General features: G+C 38.3%; 2 protein-coding genes across 4 annotated transcripts; one reads left to right on the top strand and one right to left on the bottom strand.

Moving 5' to 3' along the window:
- Window positions 1–1,652: 1,652 nt before the first annotated feature.
- AIM1 (Enoyl-CoA hydratase/isomerase family) lies at window positions 1,653–8,969 on the top strand. Its single transcript, XM_078582636.1, has 18 exons — window positions 1,653–1,800; window positions 2,198–2,269; window positions 2,581–2,643; window positions 2,732–2,788; window positions 2,951–3,018; window positions 3,120–3,201; window positions 3,285–3,340; window positions 3,752–4,054; window positions 4,579–4,665; window positions 4,838–5,012; window positions 5,337–5,458; window positions 6,257–6,420; window positions 6,737–6,991; window positions 7,276–7,397; window positions 7,487–7,608; window positions 8,181–8,329; window positions 8,475–8,613; window positions 8,722–8,969. Exons 1-18 carry the CDS (start codon window positions 1,707–1,709, stop codon window positions 8,770–8,772), a joined length of 2,181 nt encoding a protein of 726 aa, XP_078438762.1. The 5' UTR covers window positions 1,653–1,706; the 3' UTR covers window positions 8,773–8,969.
- A 457-nt stretch (window positions 8,970–9,426) lies between these two features.
- LOC144709191 (uncharacterized) lies at window positions 9,427–12,352 on the bottom strand. Of its 3 annotated transcripts, none has more exons than XM_078582638.1 (13): window positions 12,139–12,352; window positions 11,975–12,045; window positions 11,829–11,909; window positions 11,458–11,595; window positions 11,281–11,367; window positions 11,139–11,192; window positions 10,930–11,020; window positions 10,782–10,852; window positions 10,618–10,687; window positions 10,415–10,467; window positions 10,190–10,314; window positions 9,981–10,078; window positions 9,427–9,668 (listed from the first exon to the last, which is right to left on the bottom strand). In XM_078582638.1, exons 1-12 carry the CDS (start codon window positions 12,203–12,205, stop codon window positions 10,018–10,020), a joined length of 969 nt encoding a protein of 322 aa, XP_078438764.1. In that variant the 5' UTR covers window positions 12,206–12,352; the 3' UTR covers window positions 9,427–9,668; window positions 9,981–10,017. The 3 variants fall into 3 exon arrangements, with proteins under 3 accessions (XP_078438764.1, XP_078438763.1, XP_078438765.1); XM_078582637.1 differs by having other exon boundaries at window positions 10,221–10,314; XM_078582639.1 differs by lacking the exon at window positions 9,427–9,668 and having other exon boundaries at window positions 10,156–10,314.
- Between the last annotated feature and the right edge of the window lie 291 nt (window positions 12,353–12,643).

The following is a 12,643-nucleotide window of genomic DNA, read 5'->3' as shown; positions in this document are numbered from 1 at the left end:
TTATCTGAAGCAACCTCTGGGCTTCAAAGATGCATAGAGACCAAATGATCTTGGAGTTGTGTAAGATCCAATATGGCCTAATGAATGTGCCTTGGGCCTGGTATGATAAAGTGAGTTCTAACTTTACTTCGTAAGTATGAATCAATGAGAAACTATTTGTGTAAAGGATAAAGGGAGGTTACATGGTCTTTTGTAGACCGAGAGAGAGACGGGCCTATTGTGCATCGTCTAACACTCTCCTTAATCTTAGAGGATATAGGTTGCACATTCCTGACTTGTCATGTAATACATCATTGGAGATGCTCCATAGAGGTTCTAAGTAAAAATGCCTTGTAATAGGTATGAAGCCGTGTAATATCTAATCAAAAACATAATAAAAATAGATCTCAATATGGTTTACACTCGCATGAAAGGTAGGACTTTTGTAATAATGATATCTGCCCATTTTCCAAAGAGCACGTGTATCAACGAGATCACGGCCAACATCTCGAATCAAGAATACAACTAAACCATATTGAATGTAATCTCACCCGTGGGTCTATATTATGCTTCAGCACTTGAGCAATAGGACACCAATTTATTTCTCCAACACCATGTGACATGAATCTCACCAACATAAATGTAGTAGCTAGTGTTTCATGATAATTTATGATATAATTTGTCCCTGGCATACCTAGAGTTAGAGTATGATTGTATATAAAGATATCCATGATGCTCAAAGATGAGGCTCTTGATAGAAGATCATGTGATACATGCAAAAACTAAAGGGTTCCCTCCCAATGGTCCTAATGAGGTTCTTACATAAAGTGGCTAAGAACTCCAACTACATAAATATGTAGAACCAAATAGTTCTCGAGTAGAGTATCTTTTCCAACAACATCTAACATCTATGTGATAATTAAATATCCTTCCAACCATGTGATAATTTTAAATGCCCATTTATAATGACTCAATGTACACACCTTTAATGGATCATTCAAAAGAATGAAAAATGTAAGAAATTTGAGATTATAGGAAAGCAAGGGAGGGATAAGAACTTGCTGCTGACAACCGTGGACTTATAGCCAACCTGTCGAAGTCTCACTATTGTGTCTCTTTACTTTGTATTGTGGGCATATGAAAGTGGGATCCATGTGTAATTGGGATCTGCATGCTCACTCCATGCGAACAAACTCTTGCAAACGTTAAACCTTTACAAATATAAATCACCACCCAGGCAGCTTCCAAGGCACGTCTGGATCAGTCTACCAACACGAACGTTGGGTAGGTCTAAAAAATAAAATATTCCTTTGTTCTTGAGAAATAAGTTAAAAGAGAAGCATCTCTTCTTGGTCAATTCTAGCTTCAATAGAGAAAAAAACCATTTATTGAATTTCAGTTTAAGGACTTTATATTGATAAATAATAGTAATAGCTTGTATGAACGGTGTACCCCGGGTCCACCGAATCGTCGGCTAATAAACGATCTTCCCGCCATACTTCCTCGAAGCTATTAACCTCTTCGAGCTGGGATGAGACTGCACGAAACGGCAACCGTTGCGGTGTTATTTGTCGTTATCCGATCGCAGCCGTCGAATATCCACTCTACGGCTGAGATTTTCTCCCCGTTTTCTTCCTCGATTTTCAAAGCGCCGAGACTATATATAAAGCATCAAAATCTCTGATATTCAATCTGTCGATCTCGAATCGAAGATCGTGAACGAATCGATGACGAAGATCGGAGTGGAGATGGAGGTTGGGAGCGATGGAGTCGCCGTGATAACCATTTCGAATCCTCCCGTAAACGCGCTGGCACCTGCTGGTAACTTTCTGTTTTGTTTGATTCATGTATGCTTCGTTTCCGCGGAAATTGATGTCGAAATAGCGGCGGATGTTAGGATATTCTGATGTTCGGATACAGTTTTCTTGAATGAAAGGCAGGAATCTGTTCTTCTGATCGAATTTGATCGTAGTCGAGGTTTTTTCGATTTTCGAATTTTTTTTGTTTGAGAGAAGTGTATTTTCTTCGGCGGCTTGTTTATTCATGATCGCTTTGGCGATTTTTTATCGTCTTTATTTTTCAGATGATGTTATGTGAGTTGTATTTTATTCCGATGATTTTGATTCTTTCCTGAGGCGAGCTCTCTAGTTATTGCATGGTCGAATTTCGTCGATAAATGTCATATTTCATGTGATCGTGAAATTTTGATTTTACGCAGTCATTGCCGGGATTAAGACGGCTTACGAGGAAGCTATGCGGAGGGATGACGTGAAAGCTATTGTACTCACTGGTGCGGCTCTCTTTTACTCTCTCTACGGATAATTCTTCTGGATAATGTTTATGTTTTCTATTCCTTATTTTTAGAATTCCTGACGAAAGAGGAACTTCTTAAACATTCCATCAAGCAATCTTCGATTTCAGAAGTTTCAATCTTTTCTTCTGTGCCAACTAACTGTGTAGACTTTGAATTGAGAAAATTATTGATATTAACGATGAATGCCAAGTCTTTTCTGGTTTTGATAATCTCGGATTTTAGCTTCTCTCAATATAAGCTTTGTGCTGTCTCTTCTCACCTTATGGATCTCGATTACATTTTTTAAGGGGCTCGTGGAAAATTTTCTGGTGGCTTTGACATCAACGTTTTTGAGGAGGTTCACCGAACGGGTATGCAAACCCTGATCAGAGGACTCTAAGGTTACTCTGATATTTTACCAACGGCGTTGCACATTCACTTGTTTCCTTCTATTGCCAGGTGACAATACGATTCTGCCAGATGTTTCAGTCGATCTCTTGGTTAACATAATGGAAGGTATCTCTCTCTCTCACGCACACTTTTCATTCTCTATATTGCCCCCTCATTTCTGTACTATCACTCTCTCATTTCTTTTTCCTTCTGGAGGGAAATTTTATTTTCTGCGTCTCTTGATTGTTCATGTAATTTATTGAAAAAATTGTCCTGCCCAACAACCAGATGGTAAGAAGCCCTCTGTCGCTGCGATTCAAGGTCTTGCACTCGGGGGTGGCTTGGAACTGACTATGGTTTGTTTACATAACAAAACGCTGTTCAGACTCTGAATTAATTTTTTATTTGGGATAATGTTATTTCATGACTATTTGAATGCCAAAACAATATCTTTCAGGGCTGCCATGCGCGGATTTCCACCCCAGAAGCGCAGCTTGGGTTGCCAGAGTTGACACTCGGTGTGATTCCTGGTTTTGGAGGTAATCCATTTTCGCAAAGTGTACATGATCAGGTTCCCTACTGAACTTCCCTGACAGAAAACTTTTAACTTCTCGTGTTTTAGGTACTCAACGACTTCCAAGACTAATTGGTCTGTCGAAGTCCATTGAAATGATGCTCGTGAGTTTTTGATTATCTAGTATGATTTTAAAATTATTTTTCCATTGAAATCATGATTTTTGTCATCATCGAAATATTCAAATTTAATCATAAAAAATCGTCCCAACCAAATAAATTGTTTTTGTGTCGTTTTTTTTTAGAACCTTTTTTACTCAAAATGTTCTCAAAATATGTGTAATGTGATAATGCTATTACAATCAATTCTTATTGACTTCTGACAATGACTTTCCCTTTTTATTTTAGTCCTGAAAACTATCTATAGTAATAATTGGATACAATTCTTTACATTTTATGATGACGATGATGATACGGGAGAATGATGATGCCAGTGACTAAGTCATCATCACCCGCCTCCTTTAATAATGATGATGATGACAAAGTATTCATGATAGTTGACTTACGGTGTCACAGCTTTCAAAACCAATATCTGCCAAGGAAGGGAACCAGCTAGGTCTGATTGATGTTTTAGTAAGCCCCAAGGAATTGTTACCAGTTTCTCGGCAGTGGGCCCTGGACATGGCAATGCACCGCAAACCGTGGATGAGTTCCCTTCGACGTACGGATAAGATTGGTTCCCTCGCTGAAGCACGAGAGATAATCAAAGCTGCCAGGCAACAGGCAAAGAGGATCTCTTCTAACATGCCCCAACATCAAGCTTGCCTTGATGCAATTGAAGAGGGCATCGTTTCTGGTGGATATGCTGGTGTTTTGAAGGTATGCATTAACTTATAATATGATCTCCAACCTTTACTCGGTGAATTTTTATAATTTGGTTTGAGCGTAGTTCCCTTTGAGTATTTGTAGTCCTCCCCTAGTTTCCTTTAAATATTTGTCGTCCCCCCCTGGAGAGATATTGTCCGTTCTCTACAAAGTGTTCATTGAATTGGCGGAGAGATCTTGGCGGGAGGACAAGCACCAATCCCATGCTGTATCATTGTTAGCATGTTATCTTTTTTCTCCATCTCTCTATATCTACCCCTCCAGGATCATCTTGATGGAGACCTATCCCTGGTCTCTATGAACTTGTTCCTGGAAAATTTTTTATATTGTAGTATACTTTGGCTTAGTCTTGAGAAAACATATGGTAAAATGGGAAAGTGGCTTTCAACATTTAATTTGTGCCTTTCTTATTCCCGTTGCTTTAGTTGGGTATTACGCTAATTCCATGGACATTTCTGCACGGAGTCCTCTATTTGTATTGTTTTTTACTTTCTAATAAGGCAATTTTATGATTTCAGGAAGCAAAAATATTCAAAGAACTTGTGCTCTCAAGCACTTCCAAAGGCCTCGTTCACATATTTTTTGCGCAACGTACGACCTCAAAGGTACAATAATCAGTCGATTTTTAAACTCACAAGTGGATCCCTCTAGTTTTCTGAGCATGTATGTGCTTTTAAAACCTTAAATCCATTTCTTAAAACCTTAAACTTTAGAAAAAGTTGATCGTCAGTTGAACATGCGAACTAATGTGTTCATTTTCCGTGATATTTTTTCCAGTTGACTGGCGTCACCGATATTGGACTTAACCCGAGGCAAGTAAAGAAGGTAGCCGTGATTGGAGGAGGTCTGATGGGCTCTGGCATAGCAACTGCTCTTATTCGAAGCAACATATCTGTAGTGCTCAAGGAAGTCGATCCTGTGTATTTACAAAAAGCACTGAAGTTTGTGTCAGGTGAGTAGTCTATAATCTGTCTGCAGTAAAAATGAGTTTTTGAGTTTTGCGCCATGGGGATTCAATATTTTTCTGTGTTATCAGAGCCCAGGCTTAATTTGTCTTAGGGTTTAATGTTCGTATATAATAGTAGTGAATCCTTAGTTGGTGTTTCTTCATTCCATCGACCTAGGATGTTACATCCTGGATCTCTCTAATGAATTCTCTCATGTTTTCACTATCTCTCTCTCTACTGCTCCCGATGGGATTATAAATGAAGTTTAACAATTTTTTCTCCTTTGATATGTTTTCCATTCATCTTTTTTGCGATTCTGTTTCCAACAGGGAACTTTGAAGGACTCGTTAAGAAAGGGGCTATGACTGGGGATAAAATGAACAAAGCCTTGTCACTTCTCCAGGGTGTCTTGGACTATTCAGAGTTCAAGAACGTCGACATGGTCATAGAGGTCATTTTCGTGCCAGCCTTTTCAAAAAACCACTTTTTATTTCTCTCTCTCTCTCTGTCACACACACTAGGATATGGCATCCATTATGATGATGATGAGAATCATGATGGTGAGTTACCTTTCTCCTTGTCACTTGGCCATGTCCATGGATAAGGCTGACAACTCATCGTTGTCATCCTCTTCCTAGCGACAACCATTATGGGATAATGAGTCTAATTTATGTAATTTTTCCGTAAGCATGACTCTTTCTTTCTCCACTCTCTATTCGTGTCCAGCATGATGATGACTATGACAATGACAATTCATCATTGTCCTCATCATTTGGACCACACAAGGATAAAACAACGACGGGGATGACAACATGAATACATTCAGAAGCTCTTCCTCATTACCTTTTTGAAGTGAATACCTCAAATTAATGGAGCACTGGCTATCCTAGCTGAAGGCCTGAGTTTCCTCACCACCCTTTTGAAGTGAGGGTTGGGCATCTACAATGAAGATCACAAGTGGAAGATGATGAATCAACATCATTGGCGTCAAATGTCCAAATCATCCAGTGACAAATTCTTCAGACATGCAAATCATTCAGTAACAAAGTCGCCGTTGCCTTTTCATCATATCCTTACCTTCTTTACATAGTCTTGTCATTCAACTCCAACCTAAGATTGATGACGATGAAAATGACGATGATGGATGAATCATCATCTGCCTATCTTCTGTCTTCACCCTTCAGTGTAGTTGGAGATTTCATCCAGTTCCGGCATTTTTTGTGGTTCTGACTGGACGTTCCTTCATCAGGCAGTAATTGAGAAGCTACCTCTCAAGCAGCTAATATTTAGTGAAATTGAGAAAGCCTGCCCTCCTCACTGCATTTTGGCGTCAAATACATCTACCATAGACTTAAATTTGGTGGGGGCGAGGACAAAATCTCAAGATCGCATTATTGGGGCACATTTTTTCAGGTGACTTCCCCTTTCATCTCAGTGTCTCTGCATCATGCTAACATTGGCCCCCATCTTCTGGCTGAATCAAGAAATTCTTTTTCTATAAATTATATTTCTAGTACTTTTGCTTTTTCCATTTTCAGCATTCATGAAAAGATATTTTGTTTTTTATTCCTTAAGTTATTAATATATAATGGATCCATTGCAGCCTAAACTCTGAGGGTGACCCTGCAATTCTAAATCTAAAGCATGAAAATTCTTTCATCAAACCGTAATATTTAACTTTGATCAACCCTAAACCCTTACAAATTACCAACTTTAATTCATCTTTCAGCCCCGCCCATGTGATGCCGCTCCTTGAAATTGTTCGGACAGAGAAGACTTCTCCGCAAGTGATACTTGATTTAATGACAGTCGGCAAGATGATCAAGAAAGTTCCTGTGGTAGTCGGCAACTGCACTGGATTTGCTGTTAATCGAACCTTCTTCCCATACACTCAAGCCTCGCATCTCTTGGCACATTTGGGAGTTGATATTTTTAGAGTTGACCGCGTGGTTAGCAGCTTCGGCATGCCCATGGGGCCCTTCCAGTGAGTCTAGTTGATCTAAGCTTCTGCCATTTATGGTTCATTTCTATAAAACATTTTTTAAAAATATTTGTCATTTTAATTTTTTGTTCCGAAGTAAAATAAAGTTTCTGACTTCATTATCTGGATTCAAATATTTTTTTATTCATTTTGAAAGAATATAAAAATATTAATTATTTTTATATTTTAAAATAACTATTGTAATTAGGTTACAAAAATTTTGATTTTAATAATAATTATTTTTAATAATAATTTTGATTTTAAAATAACTATTTTTACTATTTCAGGCTGCAGGATCTGGCTGGATATGGGGTGGCATTGGCTGTAAAAAAAGAGTTTGCATCTGCATTTAAAGGGCGGACTTTCGAATCTAAACTAGTGGAATTGATGGTAGAGAGTGGCCGCAACGGTGGGAAAATAGTATTAATTTTTTCTTCTTTATCTTTCGTACTGTTCATTCAAATATATCATTGAAAAGATTGGCGTTTAATCTCACAGGAAAAGCAAACGGAAAGGGGTATTATATATATGATAAGGGCAGCAGACCGAGGCCAGACCCAAGCGTGCGGAGTGTTATTGAGGAGTCAATTCGGCGTACCAACATCATGCCCGGTGGGAAGGTAAGCATCTTCTTAATGAGAGTGAGAAAGAAATATATCAAATCACAGAACAAATTACCAAAAGGAAGGGCAGAACAAAACTAGAGGCAGAGGAAGAAGAGAAACAGATTTGAGATGGAAGGTGTGCTGGTACAGAAATGATGGCATAGATAAAGATATTGATACAGATAAAGATGGATATTTAGATGAAGAAAACGTTGATATAGATAGAGTTAGAGATGGAGAAAAATACGGTGGTGAATATTGTGATGAAGATATGGACAAAGATGAGAGTGAGAAAGATGGTGATTTAGATGTAGATGGAGGTACCAATGGGTGCAAGAGATGGAGATAAAGATAAATATGGTGATGAATAGTGAAATTGACATAGAGATGGAGCTAGAGATAGTGATAGAGATAAATATGGTCCTACCGAGCGATGCATGGAGATAGAAATAAAGATGGACATGAAGATTGAGATAATACATATAGAGATAGGCAGAGAGAGAGAGAGAGAGAGAAATAGATCAAGATGGTGCAATTTTGGGGGATATATTATATGACCATTTTAACTAGTAATGTATATCATGCAGCCCATAAGCATCACCGATCAAGATATACTGGAAATGATATTCTTTCCGGTGGTGAACGAGGCGTGTCGGGTGATGGACGAAGGCATGGTTGTCCGAGCGTCTGATCTCGACATCGCGTCTGTCCTCGGGATGGGCTTCCCTAAGTACCGGTCAGCGCCCCTTCCTATTTTTCTTATTACGCGGAATTATTTTTTATTACTATAATTGTGATCTTATTTTCCTAAATCCGTAAAATTTAAAACAAACCCTTTAAAAAATGTGTAAGACTGACCGCGTTAATGCTATCTTATGCAGGGGCGGCCTCGTATTTTGGGCCGATTCGGTAGGTTCGGAATACATTTATTCCCGTCTATGTAAGTGGGCAGAAATCTATGGCAACTTGTTCCAACCTTCTCAGTACCTGAAAGAACGAGCAAGTAAAGGGATGCCGCTGGTAATTCTCTGTTCTATATTTTGCAAGTTTAAGTTGTCCCAGTCATTATAATCCTACTTTAATCTAATTAAAGCAAATTTAACTTGATTTTTTTGCTTGTTCTCGCAGAGCATGATTTCTCCATCTTCTTCTCAACAAGTTTCCAAGGCCCGGCTCTAGAGAGAGAAAGGGAAATATCTGTGATCAGTCAAATATTCCTAAAAAGGTATCTTGGTAAATCTCGATGGCCCGTTTCTAATTTTTTTTTAATGCTTGATATATGGGCAGTGGAATAAATGATATGACAAGAAACTTGTCTGGGGAAACAATTTTTACAGACGAGTAATTAATCTGTCATTAATAATTCGAAACCATAACTTCCCTCTCTCCATCTATCTCTTTCTAATTGATGAGTTAGTTATTGTGTTATCAATAATTATAAACTATTGCTAGTCTCTCTGCATCTATCTCTCTTCCTGATTGATGGGCGAGTTATTATGTTATGAATAACGAGTGAGTTATCACTTTCCAATTTATGGATGAGTTATTATGTCATCAATTATTCGAAACAATTCATCGTTTTTTCCTATTTTTTTGTTGGCAGACTACGGTTACTCTTTTTTCTCTATGTCTCTCTCTTCCCACTCTATGATTGAGTTATTATGTCATCAATAATTCCAAACCATTACCCATCTCTCTCTGTTCCCAATTTATGATGAGTAATTTTGTCATTAATAATTCAAAATTATCACTCGTCCTCCCACTCTATAAATGAGTTACTATGTCATCAAAAATTCCAAACCATTGCTCGTCTCTCTCTAATTGATTGGTGAGTTATTATTTCATCAACTCTTCTATATCATTCCCAATTTATTATGTCATCATAATTCCAAACAATTATTCATCTCTCTCTCTGTCTATCCGTCTGTCTATCTATCTATCTATCTATCTATCTATCTATCTCTCTTCTCATATTCTGGATGAGTTTTTGGTCAAAGAAATCTGTCAAACCAATCGCTTGCGGCCTTCACCATTGATGATGTCATATGATGCTCTATCCCTTCCTCTGCTATGAACTGACGGCAAAAATCAAGATGAGAAAAACAATTAAAAAACCTGGCATGAAAATATGAAAATAATTGTCTCACAGATTTTATTAAATTCACCAGCAGTTTTCTGCTTTCCTTGAATTTCTTCAGTAATTTTCAGACATCCAGAATTATATTCTCAGGGTTTTGGATATTCTTGAACGGAAAATTGATCCGAATATTTATGATAAAAAATTATGTCCATCTATTTAATCATGAAAGTGGCCTTTTATTGTATTTATTATAAATAATTTTGACAAATAATAGTAATATCGGATTGAGTAAAATTGGAATAATTACCATGAAATTTTCAGGATAACCAGCCTTTCTGTAAACCTCAGTTGCTCTTGAAACTGCAAGGCTCAGGCCTGCAAGTGGGCAACGAAAATCCTCTACCCCTGTGCATTCCACATACACATTAAAACTAATTAACTGCTATAAAATAAAATTAAGGAAAAATCATTATTCAAAATACCCAAACAATGAGAAAATCCAAGATAATTCAATCCTTTTTGCAAGAAATTTTGGTGGAGATCCAACCACTTAGGATGAGCAGAGGGCGCCTGGCAATGGCGGGAATCAACATCGGCGAATCAAATTCTGATGTCAAACCAGGTGCTATCCTGTCCCACACCTGTTTTTATAATTGCCCAATTATATGAATATACTATTAGAATTTTCATAGTTGACTTTGATTTTGACTTTGACTTGTCAAAGTCAACGGGGAAGCTGACCTTCTCCACCACTTCTTTGTCGATCTCAGTTTTACCCATGTCCTTGGAAGCTTCTGTTTGAGGATAAACAAGGAAAAAACAGACAGATCGTCACAAAAAGATATCAATTTATAACATAAAAAATGTACACTGAAATTTGTATTTAATAACTGATTAATTTATAATCAAATAAGGAGAAATCCAATGGAAAGTTGACATGGTACCTAAGAAAAGAGGCCTGATACTGTCAACTCTACCTTGCCACTTGTCGTTCTCCAGCGCCCATCGAAAACCCTAATCCGAAAAATTCACTAACTTATAATTAAATTGATCTTACATTTAAAAAATAAAAAATTAGGAGAAAATGTGAAGTAACGCAAGGACCTACTTGGACGCCAATTATAGGAACAACCACAGAAAACCGGGTGTCTATTGCAGCAGCCAGCCACGCTTGAATACCTAAATTTATTCATTAATATGGAAAAAATCAACATTTTTTTCTCTTTTTTTTTGGAAAAAATCCAAGATCAACTCACCACCCATTGACTCCCCAGTGATTCCAATTCTATCAGTATCGATGTCCTCCCTTTGAGACAGATAATCTCCCAGTTTTATCAAATCCCAGACCTAAAATCCAACGAAAATTCTAATTTATCTAATTTAACTTGTTCTTTTCTCCACTTCTTTCAAGCTGAAAATATCATAATTTGCAGCCCAACACAGAAAATAGAGGCAAACCATCTACCGAATCGTATAAGAAAGGCATGGTGTTGCCATGTTTCCACGCGGATATCAAAGCCTGCGTCCAAAGATCAAACCAAAGATTTGTTTAATGAAAAAATTAAAAAATTAATACATGGGATGAATGGCTATAAACGGCTCTGTACATCAATATATGCGGTTTCACTGTTAGCTCTTTCACCATGGTAGCGAGAATCAATGGCGACTGCAACATATCCACGGGATGCGTATGCCTTGAAAGAAAAATCAACGATTCAGGCAACAGTCAGAGAAAATAATCTCAAAAATACGAAAGATAATTTTTTTTTAAAAAAAAAGACTACCTCGAGCAAAGGTCGGACCCATTCTTTGGCGTAGTAGGAAGAGTGGAGAAGAACGACAGCTGGTCTCTTCATCTTTTGCTCTCCTTCCTTAGGCCTCAAGCTTAAGATCAAGACTGGTAATTTCCCCTGCTCTCCTTCCTGTCAAGATCATGATTTAAAAAAAAAAATTCCCTTCAAACAATTATTTCTCACGGAAGTAATGGGTTTTTTTCCGTTTCCTTTCTCCTTTGATTATCGATGATTTCTGTCACAACATTAATGTGTTTTTTCCCGTTTCTCCTTCGATTAGCGGAAAAAACTAATCTGAAGAACGTATCTCGTTTCTCTCTACTTTGTTCTGCGCGTTTGTGCACGAAAGAGAAAGAACACACCTCGGTGATCAAAGTGAGATTTTCTTCCTCGAGCCTTTGATAGAAATCCTCGATAAACTCCCTCGGGCAAGACTCCATTTCCTGGAAAGAGATATAAAAGACGCTGAATATTGAATAAAACCACTTCTTTTCTACATGAACTCGACCTCGCGGCTTGAGGGAGGCCTCTGATAGTTGGGCTCTTTGACAGGCTCCGCCTTGAGCACCGCAAGTTTCCCTGCAGCTCAATCATGATCGTTTATCTTTCTCGAGCAATGGAAACAGAAAAAGAAGGAAAATTGAAGGCGAAAGCGTGTTCTTCGTGGGTGACCTTTGATTGGGCGGCGACGGCTGAGAAGAACTCGGAGGAAGCCGGCGCGGAGCTTGGATGAATCCATGGCCAGATGAAGGCTTCTGTTGAGCGGAAGTATGTAGGTTGAAGATGGGTGTAAATTAATGGGTACGAGATTGAATGGTATGAGCGGCCGACGGCGTCGCCGCGTGCCCACCGCATGTAGCAAGCGCGTCGAAGAAATCAAGAAAGCGTACGCAGCCCACAGACAAAACAACAGGTCTGTCTTAAAGTTGCCGTCGCCTACGACGTGGATCTGATTCTTATAGGCAATAATTTATCTCTCTTCCTCTCTTTCTCTCTCTCTTATTAATATATCTTGTCTCTCTCTATTCCTCCCTAACTATTTCTGTCACCCGTCATCTCTCCATAAATCTCTGTTCATATCTCACTCAGTCGCTCTCTATAAATCTCTCTCTATCCCTCTCTTTCTCTCTCTCACTTCTTTATACCTATATATACATCCCTCACTTTCTCTCTCCCC

The sequence above is a fragment of the Wolffia australiana genome, chromosome 11 (assembly GCF_029677425.1).
Source record: "Wolffia australiana isolate 7733 chromosome 11, ASM2967742v1".
NCBI classification, from domain to species: Eukaryota; Viridiplantae; Streptophyta; class Magnoliopsida; order Alismatales; family Araceae; genus Wolffia; species Wolffia australiana.
Note: the sequence above shows the minus strand (reverse complement) of the source record. Positions and strands in the feature narration are given on the sequence as shown.